Here is a 15,874-nt window from a genome sequence, read left to right on the forward strand (position 1 = left end):
TGCTAGACACCGGCGGATTCTGCTCGAAAATGTGGCAGATTCTGCTCGAAAAGCAGTGAAATTGGCAGAACCATACAAACCTTATGGCGGGCAATTCCTCGAATTCTGCTCCATTTCTTTATCTACATGTACATACCAAACATGCATGAAACGTACCAGAAAAAGTACCGAATTCTGCCAATTTTTTTGCCGGCATTATCCGCTGGACCCTAATGTACTCCCGAAGAGAATGATGTTTTCATTCTCTTCGGCAGTACGACTGGAACTACTTCAAGTAGGCGCAATCCGGCTCCTCGAAACGACACTTTCGTTATACATTTTGACTCCAACCTGCTGTAAAAACAAGCATTTCGGATAATTGGTCGTTCGGATAGTTGACGTTCGGATAATCGGCATTCTATTGAAAGTTGGAGGTACTGAACTGAAGAGTGAGAGAGAGAGCACGGTTTTCTATAATACTATACCTGTAGCTTCGTGAGTCTGCCGCAACGAGTTCAAACCCGTTCCTGCAGACTCACGAAGACTCTACATAAGGCACTGTGATTCAGGACTCAAATCAATACCATTGAATACAGCATCCGTATTGATCCTGTATGGCTGTAAATGTAATGGCTGTAACTGGCACCACCCGAAGCTGCGTTCGTCTCCCCCTAGCTAGGTCTACCCTATTCGTAAATTCCCCTTTCTTTTCCTCCTACTCCACGTGGCTCCAACTGCCTCCCAGTGTTAGACAAGCTCCAGATATGCCCAAATTCCGTACCCTCGTCAGACAGCACTTCAGTATCTCCCAGTAAACAAAGTCACAGTCACCACTTCCGCTGCATAGCTCGCTGAGCATCCCATTGCTTTGTAAGTTGCTAATCCCTTCCCACTTTGTGTACGTGCTCTTAATTTTCTTTTTTTCTCTTCTTCCGTGGTTGGTCTCACCCTCTCCTCAATTCAATTGGCTGTCTTGACATGCCACGAGGTGCAGAAATAAATAAATAAATAAAATAACTACATGACACTGACAGCTTGCTGTCTACAGCACTGGGTATTAACCTCCTCGACATTCGTCTTGTCGAGCACTCTCAGTAGGCTGCTCCATGATCTAGTGCCGTAGTGGCGGAGTACTAGTGCTGCTGCATTACGCATCGCTCACTGCGTTTCGGGGTAAGAGCACTCTGGCGCTAGAGCAACAACGAGTTATCTTTTTATAATGTCTGTGGCTGTACTGATGCTGCCTACATGTGTACATGTGTATATCAAAAATATAGCCGAAACAGCTTGCTGTTTACAGCATTGAGTGTATTATGCACATGTACATGGACGGGTCTTCCCCTGGATGCTCTCTCTCTCTCTCATGCAGCACACGATAGAGTTGGATTCAGAGACATCATCATTCACAATTTTCTCGCTGACTAATGCCTCTACGATCACCTTGTGATTATGAGTTATACATACATACATGTACATGTACATGACTTGCAGTTACTACTGTTCTGGCAACTGAAATCCGACCGCCTTGGCGGCGCGCCGCGCCGCCAAGGGGGTCGGATTTCAGTTGCCAGAACTGTAGTTCAGTTGTATAGGTGCCTCATGTTGCCTGATGACAGCGAAAGCATGATATCACCGGTGTGTGTAGTGAATGAACGATACCAAGACCACCACCACCAAGACCACCGAGAGTCCACAGCTGGAAGAAACAGCTGCAGTCAGTAACTGTTCGTGGCACTGACTCGACTGTTTACATTTGTCTAACATCGCTGCATGGACTACAATGCTGCCATGTACTTGCCATGTCATCATTATTCTAGCATGTAATTGTTTAGCAAGTCATAACTTTTTTTGCACTGTGTGAGTTGGGATGACGGCCGCGTCAGGACTGTCAGTGTGTGCCAGGTGCGAGTTGGCCCAATGATGACGCACAATTCGGAGCTCCAGTTGCTCAAAAAGCATAAATGCCGCAGACATTACAATTAGGACAATGCAACATGACTACAACTATGTACTAAGTTGTTACTAGTAGGCATTGGTGGATTTTGCTCCGGCGAAAAGGTGGCAGATTCTGCTCGAAAAGGTGGCGGATTCTGCTCGAAAAGCAGTGAAATTGGCAGAACCATACAAACCTTATGGCGGGCAATTCCTCGAATTCTGCTCCATTTCTTTATCCACATACTAAACATGCATGAAACTTACCAGAAAAAGTACCGAATTCTGCCAATTTTTCTGCCGGCAGAATCCGCTGGACCCTAGCTAGTACTTGTTGAGAGTTTTAGGTGTGTTGTTTGTTTCAAGAAACGTTAGCAACAGGGAACCCTACACATACGGTATGCGTAGGGCTCCCTGGCTAGCAATACACCTAAACTCCCAACAAGTTGCCATGTTGCTGCTGTTGTTGTTGTATTCCTTTATTTCAATTCGCTCAGGGCACAGGCAATACTGCCTTCTCACCGGAGAGAGGATTCTCCGATTCCTACCAAAAACGAGAGATGTGTTCGGCATTCATACTCTTTGAAAACGTTCAATGTGTGTGTGTGTGTGTGTGTGTGTGTGTGTGTGTGTGTGTGTGTGTGTGTGTGTGTGTGTGTGTGTGTAGCTTTAGTGGACTATTGTCTCCTCGCAGATTATTCGAAACGTTCTCCTAATAGAAAAGTATTTGCCCAGGACGATGCAAATGTGGCAGCACACACAAGGACCTGTCCTGCGAAGGTGGGAACAAAATGCACGCATGATCATGTACATGTACCGGTGCTACTACCGGGTAACACTGTGCCTTGAATGAATCAACTTTACTTTTAAACGTTAATATTTTACTTTTAAACGTTACATATAACAGATAAAAGAGGGTGCCATGCCGCTTGGCTGGGGGACTCCGGGTTTATTTTTGACGGATTCGAAGTTTTTCGAACACACCTGTACATGTAATACGATGTACAATGCTTCACTAACTCAATCTCTGGACAGCTGGCTCTACAGTCACAGTGCCCCAGCAGCAGTTCCGTTTCCCGTTCCTGTTCCAGTCTAGATACCTTCCCACGCCATGTGACAGTGTAGAGCAACCATCATGCTGCTGAATGCAATCCGATCGCTGGAGTGAAGTTTGTGCCGTTGTTTGAAAAATAGAAGTACAGTACTTTTATTGGGGATAATACGGCAGATGGGTAGGTATGTGTGTGTGTGTGTGTGTGTGTGTGTGTGTGTATGTGTGTGTGTGTGTGTGTGTGTGTGTGTGTGTGTGTGTGTGTGTGTGTGCGTGCGTGTCAGCTAGTTCGGTTGGTGGGTACACTTATGCCTGATTGTGTTGGGTCTGTTGCCAACGGGCTCGGCTACTTGAAGGTGTAATGTTGTATCTGCCACCTTTGTTGGTTCCAGGGTTCATATACTTTCTATTTGAAGTATACATACCTGTTAACCATAGACTGCTTCTGGCTAGATTAACATTATTTTTATTACTCTTGTGTAATCAATGGTGCTAGTGAAGCTTATATCAGATCCACTCTGATTTAGCCACCCACACTAGTAGCAAGTATTACCTTCACTGGGGGCAGCAGGGCCTGCTCTAGACATTCAACTCAGCCCGGTCAGAGTGTACCTGGCGCATGCAGGCCAGCCGGGTCAAGCCGGGTCAGATCATCCTGCAGAAAAACAACCAAAAAGCATGCTCAAAACGCAGGAAACAGAAAGGCGAATTTATTACCGGAAATCGGAAATTTTAGAGAACAAGGCGAACTATCAAAGTCCGCAAACGTAGAAGGTAAACGACATTATGTGAAGAATGCAAAGCAGTAACATAATAGAGCACTGGGGGGGGGGGCTGCAGCACCTTGTGGAGTGGCTGCTTGCTGCGACTGAATCACCTGCATGGCCAAGCCGACTGGCATCTGCTGCACCATCTGCTGAAAGGCTTCAGCAGACTGGAGAACTGGTGGAGTTGCAACTGCTGCTGCTGCTGCTGCTTGCGCTGGCGCTAAGTGACTGGCGCTGCTGGCGCTGCTGCTGGCGCTGCTGTTGCTGGTGGCGCTGGTGCTGCTGCTGCTGGTGCTGCTGCTGCTGCTGCTGCTGCTCTGGGTGTGCGGGCCAGGTCCCTCCGTTCAGACGAGGTTGACGTTGCAGTCATAGTGCGCCGAGTCACCTCAGAATGCCATGCAGCCATAGTCTTGTCGTAGTTGAAGCAGTGAGTTCTTACCTTTCAACCACGCATCGCAACCAAATCCACCGCCGCTCGTCTTCCTTTGGAAATGCGTCTTGCACAAAGCGCATGACATGGATAGACTGCCATGCCATGGTCGTAGTCCAGCCAGGGTTGACCTTTCTTCCAAGAGTCTTGGAAAGCGTGAGTTTTTTTTCTCTTCGCTGCGGGCTCCATCGTCCAAATCACCAGTCGGCTGAAAACTTGCAACTGTGTCAAAAGCTACATGTATAGCCAAAGTTACGCTTTTGACTACCTGCCCCATCGACTTCCTGCGTGATGTCCTGACTTCCTGCTCGCCGCTGGCCAGATCGCGCTCGAACCAGTTGACCCCAGTTGACCCTAGCCGAGTTTCTGTCGCTTGTAGACTGTAGTCTGTACGGTTGCGCTAGATTTGCAACAGATGGGGTCCGCGAGTCGTAAAATACGGGTATGTACGAAGTACAGGTTCCTGCACGAGTACAGTGAGTACGAGGGCAGTACCCCGGAATCCAGCCCGCGCCGCGATAGCGGCAAGGGCTGGATGAACAGCGGTACAGGCCGAGTATGAGTGACTGGAACGTGTTTCCCGTGTGCACCCAAGCCAAATAAAGAGATACATGACAGACACACCTGCATTGTGTTTTGTGATTGTTTTCTGGTACAGTTTTTTGTAGTAGTCCATAGTGCTTTTTTTCTCGCGGTGCCATTGTCGACTGGGCATCGGGCATTCTGGCTGTTCTGTTCCTACGTATTTTTCCCACGTCTTGATCGGAAACCTCGGCAAATTGCGCGGATCCTGCAGGTTGCTGAGCATTGCGCGCTTTGGTTGAGGCTCATCCGGCTCGTCCAAGATCTCCTTCGCGAGCGACTCCGCAATAAAAGTTTCAGTCTCTTCCTCAACTTTTCGGAGGAGCTCATTCAGATCGCCAATATCGTTCAACAAAGGGGCTTCTTTTCTCCCAGTTCCAGATCAAATGTTGGAGCGCCATGATGACAGTTGTGGTTGCAAACAGTCGCTCTTCTGCTTTAGATATTTTATTAGTAACCAATGAAAGACCTTGAAGTAGAGAGTCAGTCCAGTGTCCAGAGAGTCAGTCCGTTCCTGCCCGTCGTCAAGTGACGACGGGCAGTGGAATCTGTTCCTGCCCGTCGTCACTTGACGACGGGTAGTGGAATCCGCCCGTCGTCACTTGACGACGGGCAGTGGAATCCGTTCCTGCCCGTCGTCACTTGACGACAGGCAGTAGAATCCGTTCCTGCCCGTCGTCACTTGACGACGGGCAGTGGATCCAGGTCCATCACCTTTGAGCAGGCAGGACGGCGCTTTCCAGCCCGCGCTGTTTGATCTGTCATTGGTCAACTCCAAGGCGACAATCACGTGACATACGGGAATTTAGGAATCCATTGTCAGTTTGAGGCATTTTTCAGCCGGGTCAGACTGGACCCGGTGTTAGCTGTTCAGCCAGGTCGTGCAGTTCCCCAGCCGGGCGCGTGACCCGGCTGACCCGGCTCTCCAGCAGGCCCTGGGCAGGGGTTACTGCAGTTGGATCCCAGGATGGATACCCTGATGCCGTCAATCCTTTTTCTGCACCTTGTCCTCACCCACTTACTGAGGTGTGGTGAGCCCATAAGCGGGATCATTTTCAAGTCCACCTAGAGTTTTGGGGATTTCAGGGGGTGTCGGCCGTTGGGCGGTTCAATAGCCAATTGAGTCATCTTTCCAAGATTCCTTTTGAGTCTCTCTCCCCTCTCCCGGGGAGACCCACGTGACCAGTTCTGGCAGTGAGCAACAGGTACAAGTACAAGTACAAGTGTGTGTGTGTGTGTGTGTGTGTGTGTGTGTGTGTGTGTGTGTGTGTGTGTGTGTGTGTGTGTGTGTCAGACCCACGTGACCAGTTTTGGCAGTGAGCAACAAGTACAAGTACAAGTGTGTGTGTGTGTGAGAGAGAGAGAGAGAGAGAGAGTGAGAGAGAGAGGTTCTTTCCGACACTCCCCCTCCCCCCCCCCCCCTGCACCCATTCACGCACGACCGTAGCTACAAGATACAGACGGATAGCCACGCTACACGCCCATCCATTCGTGCACACCTGGCAGCACACACGCATGCACGCACACACAGACGCACACGTACACACATATACAGATACACACACACGTACATGCACGCACCTGCAGGGATATTGGCAACAGCAAGAAGAATGGCGAGTGAATGTCTCCCCCCCCCCCCCCCCTCGGCATGCAGAATCATGCCACACTCTTCAGCACCACACAGGAGAATTACCAAGCTGAGTACACCGTACCCAGCTCCCTTAGAACGACAACCAGTGTGGGATATCATCGTGGATCTCATAGAATTGACTGATACTTAACTTAAACCATGAGATGGGTCAAGTTCCAAAATGTTCAATAGTTATAAATGCAGGCAAAGATCAACTAAATGAGTTATTTCTAGAGAAGACGGATTCTTGCGCAATGAAGACAATAATTATCAGCTATAATGAATGAGAAACGAGATGCATTCGTGCACTCTAGGATCACGCTCACTATCGTGCTAGCTCAACGACCCGTATCGACTAGATACGCATAATGCCCAGTATAGGACTGTTTAAAATTTACGCCCTGTGGATCCAGCAGTCCACACCCGATCAAATGGTTAGAATATTATCAAGTGGTGAGCATACGACTATCCAACATAAGACCGGCTCAGTAATCCCAGGACGTTTCGTCAGTGAGAGTATGATAAAGATAGTAGCGAGAAAATTATATACAGTTGATGATGTGGTGGTAAACTAGATCAAGCGGACGAGCAGTTCGTTCACATGCCAGGTGAAGGAGAATAGACTTGGCCCAAAGTGACCTTGGGTCACATGACGCAGGGGGTTAGTGTGGTGTCTAGTCTGAACATCATGGAATGCATCGCTGGACGAACTGAATCAGGAAGTCGGCTGACGATGTCTTGCTGACATTGCAATGGCCTGGGATTGGCGGTAACCCGACTGCCGATGCCTTAGTGATGCTGTAGCAGCCTGGAGAGATTGTGTTATGAGAATGATCTTGTAACAGTCTATTGACAACACGGCCATTATTCGGCAAACACAGCATGGAGCTCCTTGAGCGGATGCAGCCAGCAGCGCTAGCAATCCATGCAGAATGCACAAAACAGCGCTGGACCACTAGGAGACGACAGCATACTGAACAAACGGAACCAGCCTTACTCAGTAGTAGCATGAACTAGTCTCACCGCACCATGGTTACCAGCAGTCACTCACGAAAGGTCAAGTTAGCTGTTGGATGCCACCTAGCGCTTGAAGACATCAGGACATCAATTACGGTGTTCACTCGACATGTCGGCGTGCGTGCATTTCTAACGAGACACCAATTCACGGAGATCTCGAAGCACTGGCACACTCCGATCTCACAAGATGGTGCAGAGAGTTTTCTGCCACGTGGATCTTGTCGATCGTGTCGATCGCAACGTATGCGTTTTGCTTGTGCCCGGTGATCCCACGTGAATCGCAGTCAGCGTACCGCCACGCGACACCGGTGGAGAGAACGTGCCCAGTCCCATTAGGGCCGTGGACGGGCCCGTGGACAGAAGCGAATGTCTTGGAGACGCCACCGCCGCAAGGCCGCCGACAGGTGCCGAGTTTCGCTTGCTCTGCTTTTCCGGCGTTCCCAACGGCTGCGGCATGCTTTTCGACCGAGTCGCCAGCGTTCTCACCATGGCAACCAGCGAGAGGCGCGCCATGTGGCCGAACAGCTCGTTGACGTTCTTGCCCTCCTTGGCGCTCGTCTCCATGACGATGGGCACGTTGCGACGGCTGACGCCCCAGGACTTGCGCACCAGCTGCCGCACGTCGTCAACGGCAACCTGCCGCTGCTCAAGGCCGACGTCGCACTTGGTGCCGACGATGATGATGGGCGTGCCGGAGGAACGGCGCAGACGCACCACGTCGCGGTAGATCTCCTGCAGGCTGTCTAGCGATTCGCGCGACGCCACGCTGTAGACAAGCGCGAACACGTGACCCGAAGTGATGTACAGGTGCCGGTTGTTGTTGTAATGCTGACCCGTGCCGGCCGTGTCCAGGATCTCCATGGAGACCGTGCCCAGACCGTCAACCGCAATCTGCGGACATGCACATCGGGAAAAGCCACAACGGGGGAAAAGCAGAGATTACAAATAAGCAACGTGGAGACAACAATTTTATGATAGCAATGAATATTATCAGTTCCGCGGTCCTTCCACACAACAACGAAGTCTCAAAAGAGTTTTTTCCAATAAAAATAATAAAAAAAGAAGAAGAGAAGAAATCGATTGTGGGATGACCGCGGAACTGATATTGTTCATTTCTATCATTACAGCAGAGATTGTTTTTGCTTTTGGGTTCAATATCCTTTTTTCTGGGTTTGCATTTGTATTGCATTGCTATTCATTGTGTTAATTTTGCCCGTACCAGAGGCTCGTGAAAGCAGTGGAGAAAGACTTCAAGAGTTACGTCGAGAACCGGCACAAAGTATACGACCAGATCCTATTATTTTCTTGTGGCTGTCTCGAGGAACACAGCAATGATTGGCAGATAAGCATGCAGCAGGAGTATACACTATACAGGCAAACGGGGAAGCATTCAATGCAACAACATCGCAGCAACGGCATAGTTCCATCGATAGCTAGGCTGTCACAGACAACACCAATACACAATTGTAGAGCACAATTTTTGCTTCCAATGCCACAGATCGAAGAACATGCAATGAGAGAAAATAGAACGGAAAGCATTCGTGAATGTGGAACCTGGTAGGCAGGTGAATAATATGCTAGCTCCCTGCACCCAATACATTGAACTCTGCCATAGCACTCCCTGCTCATGCAGAGCGCAGCATCAGCAGGTCGGAGGATGGGGGGGGGGGGGGGGGGCATAGCTCATAGCTCCCAGTCACAACTGACCAGTACCTTCACAGCACACTATGATAACGCCCTCTACCCATACGGAGCGCTGCACCCGCAGGTCAGGGGTTGCGTAGCCACCAGTCATAGCTGCCTCTGCACCCATACAGAGCCAATCACCTGCACGTCTGGTGTGTGCGGGGGGGGGGGGGGGGGGGGACATAGCCCCCAGTCATAACTGCCTCTGCACTCAGACAGTGCAGTGCCCCGTACCAAACAAGAATAAGAGAATGAAAAAGTGTTTACTCCGAGTTTCACGCACTAAGCAATCATCAGAAAACACTTTTTTCATAAACTTATTATTGTTTGAACTAGCTCTGCCTTTATTGCACACTCTATTGGACAGCCTGGAACTTCTCTGTTGTACAGTGTCCACTGAGTACCTGCAGGTCTGCAGTGACAGGGTACACTATGAAAACAGCATGCATTCAAGTGGAGCTCAGTTCCTGCAGGTCTGCTGTTGAATGGACAGGTGGTGCATTGTCCAATGCGTACAGAGGGGAATCCAGGCTCACTTCTGTAGGATTTATAGTCGGGTTTTGACTATTTTCAAGTATTTTGAGGCCAATTTTTGCCAAAAGCCAAGAGTTGAAATCCCAGTCTCATCATAATATTCGTTATGGACTATAGTACGCACTCGTCCTGCAGAGTGCAGCACAGTTGAGTCACAGTGTATGCAGTGGTATGCTGTGCTTGGTGAAATTCTAGCCTGGTCGCTCTTCGGCACCCGACATTACTGTAATCATGTATGTTATACAGTCAGACTTCACTTATCCGGTCCTCTTTCATCCGGGTCCCTCGCCACCTGGAAGAAAATAGCTGGTTTCAGATTTACAGCATACGTGATGCATCCAACATAACCAGTGTTCGATTATCCGGTTCCCTCGCCTATCCGGATATTTTTTGTGGAGAACGGACGTGTGCGGTCAGACTGTAATCAACACACTGGGACAATAGAGAGTACGTGATGGCACAAATAAACACCCAGTGCTGCCATGCACGTGTCCGAGTTATCGCCCACCAGTGATATGTATTGTGCTCTACAATACGGGAACTCGACATGAAGAATCCCGACAACGCTCGTCGTTTCCGGGCGTAATGCAAAGGAACCTGTAACAGTGTTCTGCTCTCCGTCCACGTAAAGAAATCACATGGAACGTGTACTGGGAATTTCCCCGTACCAAATTTGGCAGTTTTTTTGCCGGATTTAAATGATACCCAGTGGATCTGTACGTCTTTTCTTTGCGTGTGCCACAAGATGGAGAATCTGCACTCTGTAGAAGACTGGAAGTAAAACACGAGAAGCCGTAGACTCCAACCCAGACACCTGTTGTCTACGTGATTTCTCAACCTCATTACAGACAACTTCGCTAATAACGACTGCGGATATAACGACAATTCGCGAATAACGACAGAATTTCTATGCCCAGAGCAAAGTCCCATCTAACTGTAATGCACATAATGAGAGTTCGGTATGAGGACACTTCGCGAATAAGGACACTTTTTCTATACCCGCCGAGTGTCGTTATCCACAAAGTTGACTGTACGGTCTTGGAAAATTCACCTGTCTGAAACTGATCCGAAGCTGTCAATCCGAAGTTTGACAGAAAAAACCCCGCATAGGTGCAGTACTCTCGGGCGGCAGAGGACAGAGCATCCAAGAACGAACTGGCTAGGATTCACCAAGCACAGCACACCTACATAACACATGGATACACGGTGACTCAACTGCATATAGACTACTGTACACGAAGAAATAAATAATAAGAACCGGGTCTAGGCCACAGGGCTACAGGGCTGCTGGGTTTAATCCCCCCCCCCCCCTGGTCTTTGCCTCCCAACAGTTAATGCGCAGGTACAGAGCCATCGCACATCATAATTGCTTACACTGGCAATATCTACAATCTAGAGTACTGTGTAACCCCCCACTAATCTAGACTTCCCAGTTCCAGGCACTCTACCTGCCACTTTTGAGGTACAACGCCACTTCAACAATAAACAGCACCAAACAGACAACTATTTACTGGCACAAAACGTGTTAACTTGCATTTAAGATATTGCTTGCTCGGCGCTTCAGACAATTTGTATTCCGTCTTTGTCCCAACGTGCAGGGGGGGGGGGGGGTGATGCTTTGTATAAACTATACACATGCCGCATACAATTCTATATCCCTGGTCCTGGACTGGGCCATTGGTACTCCACTGCTACATGTGCCAGGACAATCACAAGTGCCTAGTATCATGCAAACATGTGCATGTGCATGTGCGTACCAGTCCACATCCCCACTCCAGTAAGCCACAGCGAGTAACAGCCGGCCACTGCACTTTAGACCATGCAAGTCAGTGGCAAGCTGAGTAACACCCAAACGACAATTATTACTAATTAGCGCAACGACAAACCCTCTTCATGGACTATCGAAAAATCACTGTTGCACCCCAAGTCCTTCAATGGCTCAAAGAATACGAGTTCTGAGGTGAAGACAGTGTCGTCTACTAGTACGTGTACTGCTAATAGTTTGGTGTGGTGCCCTCGACGTATTATTTTCTCTTTACGCGAGCTCAAACGACAGCATAATAAATTATTTGACTGCTTTCAATATATTTTCCGATTTGCTCCTTGTGACTCATAATAATGAAATTTAATACTTTGACCAGGGATTGCTGCATTAGGATCGCAGCTACGGTGTAAGGCAGTCAGTAATACTCATAGAAAGGATTTCCGGCCACATTCGTCAGGTGACGAAAAACCATTGGCTTACCGGATGTCGATAGAAGTCTTCGATCGTCGGGTCGTAGCTTGCCACGAACTCGCCGGTTGCGAAGCGTATCGCCAGCGCACTCTTGCCCACGCCGCCACATCCCATGAGCACCACCCGACACTCCTTCATGGCACGCTACGGCCACAGTGACAAGGCAAACTCTACCGAGCCTCCAGACGTTCGGCTGGCCGTCGCCGTCCTTTCCGTCCACCGTCGTCACGGGCAATATCTCGGCCTGCGCTCGGACGATCCGGACACTCCTAATTCCGCTTCCGGACAGCGCGCACTTCTGCTATTTCCACAGCAGCTCCCGCTAGTGAATCCGACACTCCGTTCACAGTTTACGTTTCGCAAGATGGCGAAAAGGCCAGAGGGCCAGGCTGAAAACCAGTCGGCGGAACGATCCGGTAGAGTATTTCAGTTCCGTCACCCATATGCACACACACAGATGCGCTCGTTTGACCACCGTAACTCAAGACTACTTGCCTGGAAAATCACACTCGTCGTAGTGTGCCTGCGTAGGCCCGGACCGTAGTGTGGCGTGGGTGTAGATCTACGACCGCAGCATAGAGCACTCCAAAATGCGGTGGAGGGTCCTGAAAACTGCACTTCGATTCGATAGGCTATGAATCAGTATGATGACTTTGACTGGCTGTGCAGTCAGTACAGACTCAGGCTTTGCAGCGCAAACTAAAAATTGTAAAAAGTTCACTTTCTACACGTTGTAGATCTACACAATCATCATTGTTGCCTGTTGCCTGTTGAGTGTTGGTGATGCTTGCATGCATGCTCTGGACGCTTATTAGTAGCGACATCATTCAGCAGTTCGATACCAAGTCTTCGGAGTCCGGGATGTCGAAAGAGATGTCTCCCAGGTCAACTCATAGAAGGCATGGCAGGCAGTCTTCACGGGGGTCGAACAGTGGAGTGCCAGTGCACGGTCTCATGGCATGCGCTCACTCAGGCTCAGAGCTTTTTGCTCAATCAGGAGGATCACTCACAAGTAACAACATATCCATGTACACACTTGCAGCTGCACTTCTTCACACTAATTACATTATATTTTTCCAGCACCGAGCCACCGGCGGCAGGAACGCTCCGCATAACAACAACCCCTGCTGAGCAGAAGAGTGTGGAGACCGGCTTTGGCGTTCCATCCGATCCTCTAATCCGGCTTAATCCCCTACACAGGCTACAGACTTCCCATAAGAATGCAAGCACGTGGTATCAGCACTGCTAGAGAAACCATTACATGAAGTACACTGTACTGAGAACTACATGTATAATGTAGTGTCTCCGCTATATCTAATCTGGTAGATGCTCGTGTGCACTTGAGCAGGCCATGAGGGCAAGACTGCGTACTACTTACCAAATTAAAATTAATCATAAGTTTTGGATTTCTTTTCTCCTTTGCTTTGCTGTGCACCTTTTTCACGTTCGTGTGCTGTCCAATAAAGGGTTTTGACTAATAATACTTCTGTAAGTTAAAGGGGAAGTGCATCGATTTTTCAAGTAGGGCTCAGATGAAAGACAATTGGATATCGGTTCCGATGGTATATCTCTCGCTTGCGTCCGGCAAGGGAAACTTGCCATATCGCCGATTTCCTGATCCCGTTTCCATGGCGACTGCAGGTGATGACGCACATTCTGCTTAGATCCGTGAGAGAGAAGGTCGATCACTGCAGAATTGTGTCATTTTCAGTTGTCTTCTTGTATTCACGAAGTGAAAGAAGTACTGTGTTCAATGCTGTTAGTGCCGTGAACTGTTTATTAGTAGTCCTATCCGTTGTGTACTGGGACGTGACACCGACAGGGGAAAGCTGGAGTGCGGAGACGTTAGCTGGCAAGCGAAAATCGTGACGAACCAAGTGCTGAAATCTTGGTTGGGACAAATCAAACGTTCAGCATTTACCTCAACCAAGGACCATGCCGTTTGCTCTTTCCACTTCCTGAAGATGGATGCGCTACCTGCTGGAGACTCTCCTATCTCTCATAACATCTTCTGAAGCTAGGTGAGACGACGAGTAGCGGAGATTAGCGAACGAAATAATGTCGTATGTTTTGAAATTTTGCTGCTCAGGAGAGATGGCATTATATGAACTTAGTCCATGTGAACTCAATCAGCCCATGAACTAACCCATGAACAAATGCTTTCCTTGCAGACGTGCATGTGTCTATCCAATCTACACGTAGAGATCATTCCATGCCCTCAGTGAATGGCCTATTTATATATTATTTGTCCATACACTTCATCTGCATGTTGTCTCTATGGAGAAGGGTATTGTTCATTTCATATGAAGAAGTTCGGGCAATAGATGCTTTCCTCTGGTACAATTCTGTTGACCTGATGTTCTTTCTAGCTTCATGGGTAGCTTAGGTGAGGTACCATCACCATCATGTTTACATGAGGGTCAAACACTGCACCGTTCTTTGTTGTGACATGACGCAAGTTATTGTAAGTGCTCGCAGACTCCATACATTCCAGCAACACCTAGCATGGTTTTCCGTCAACGTTGTGGGTGAACAAATTCCTGTCCAACATATTTTATACAGACATGCCAGCACACACCATGCACCATACACACACTTGCCCTGCCCTGTCGAGTCACAGCCACGTGGGCCCGGAGGGGCATTGGAGAGAGAATGGGAGAACGCCGCCCGATGGCGCCCGGGACACAAAAACAAGAGTTTGTCTGGCTACGTAGGGAGCAACACACATAAATACACCACACTCACACACACACACACACACACACACAAAATGAGAGTTCGGGTCATCTGCCACGAGACTAACGTACGGCCGGGGAGAGCTTCAGCAGCGGTGTCTATTCCTGCCCTGGACCGAACGGAAGCAGCGGTCGCGGGACACACAGTATTCGCCACAACACGGCCCCACTGTCGTTGGGGGCTGAGCCACACACTTGTGACGGGCAAGAACGCCACAGCGATCACACTGGCATGCTCCACGCTGCTCCTGCACACACTCTCTCTCTCTCTCACACACACACACACTCACACACACGCACACACACACACACACACACGCACACACACACACACATGCGCACATACTGCAAGAAAGAAAGAGAGCATGAGTGTCAGATTCTTGCATAGGAAGTGTTTATCAGCACACACTTATACATGCACATGCAGGCACTCAACGACCAACTATGCACCATGCCGTATGTTCGTCAAACATAAGATTGCAATACCAAAGAACAACATAAGCAAGATCACATACTTCGTTCTCCTCCAAGTGTGTCCTCCCCAGCCATTTCCCTAGGCGGAATGTAGCCTACGAAATGGTTTCTCTAGACTAGGAGAAGATGCTTGGTATTCGCCATCTCTCCTGAGAAATGTTCAGCAAAAATTTCAAAACATACCGACATTATTTCGTTCGCTGATCTCCGCTACTCGTCGTCTCACCTGGCTTCAGAAGATGTTACGAGAGATAGGAGAGTCTCCAGCAGGCAGCGCATCCATCTTCAGGAAGTGGAAAGAGCAAACGGCATGGTCCTTGGTTGAGGTAAATGCTGAACGTTTGATTTGTCCCAACCAAGATTTCAGCACTTGGTTCGTCACGATTTTCGCTTGCCAGCTAACGTCTCCGCACTCCAGCTTTCCCCTGTCGGTGTCACGTCCCAGTACACAACGGATAGGACTACTAATAAACAGTTCACGGCACTAACAGCATTGAACACAGTACTTCTTTCACTTCGTGAATACAAGAAGACAACTGAAAATGACACAATTCTGCAGTGATCGACCTTCTCTCTCACGGATCTAAGCAGAATGTGCGTCATCACCTGCAGTCGCCATGGAAACGGGATCAGGAAATCGGCGATATGGCAAGTTTCCCTTGCCGGACGCAAGCGAGAGATATACCATCGGAACCGATATCCAATTGTCTTTCATCTGAGCCCTACTTGAAAAATCGATGCACTTCCCCTTTAATGATAATGCAGTGCTGCCAAATCGTCCAATTGTACATGTACACGTACATGTACATGTATCAGACACT

At 48.9% G+C, this 15,874-nt stretch overlaps 1 protein-coding gene across 1 annotated transcript; it reads right to left on the reverse strand.

Moving 5' to 3' along the window:
• Positions 1 to 6,443: 6,443 nt before the first annotated feature.
• On the reverse strand, positions 6,444 to 12,603 carry LOC135829478 (ras-related protein Rap-2a-like). Its single transcript, XM_065341884.1, has 2 exons — positions 11,854 to 12,603; positions 6,444 to 8,279 (listed from the first exon to the last, which is right to left on the reverse strand). The coding sequence occupies exons 1-2, from the start codon at positions 11,980 to 11,982 to the stop codon at positions 7,569 to 7,571; spliced, it is 840 nt and encodes a 279-aa protein (XP_065197956.1). The 5' UTR covers positions 11,983 to 12,603; the 3' UTR covers positions 6,444 to 7,568.
• Between the last annotated feature and the right edge of the window lie 3,271 nt (positions 12,604 to 15,874).

The sequence above is a fragment of the Sycon ciliatum genome, chromosome 13 (assembly GCF_964019385.1).
Source record: "Sycon ciliatum chromosome 13, ocSycCili1.1, whole genome shotgun sequence".
Classification (NCBI taxonomy): domain Eukaryota; kingdom Metazoa; phylum Porifera; class Calcarea; order Leucosolenida; family Sycettidae; genus Sycon; species Sycon ciliatum.

What these genes read in the sequence shown, in the direction of transcription:
- LOC135829478 (XM_065341884.1), bottom strand. Translation starts at nt 11,982, where the DNA reads ATGAAGGAGTGTCGGGTGGTGCTCATGGGATGTGGCGGCGTGGGCAAG. An exon ending in AAGACTTCTATCGACATCCG is followed by an intron (nt 8,280 to 11,853) that starts GTAAGCCAATGG and finishes GCATGTCCGCAG; the next exon opens with ATTGCGGTTGACGGTCTGGG.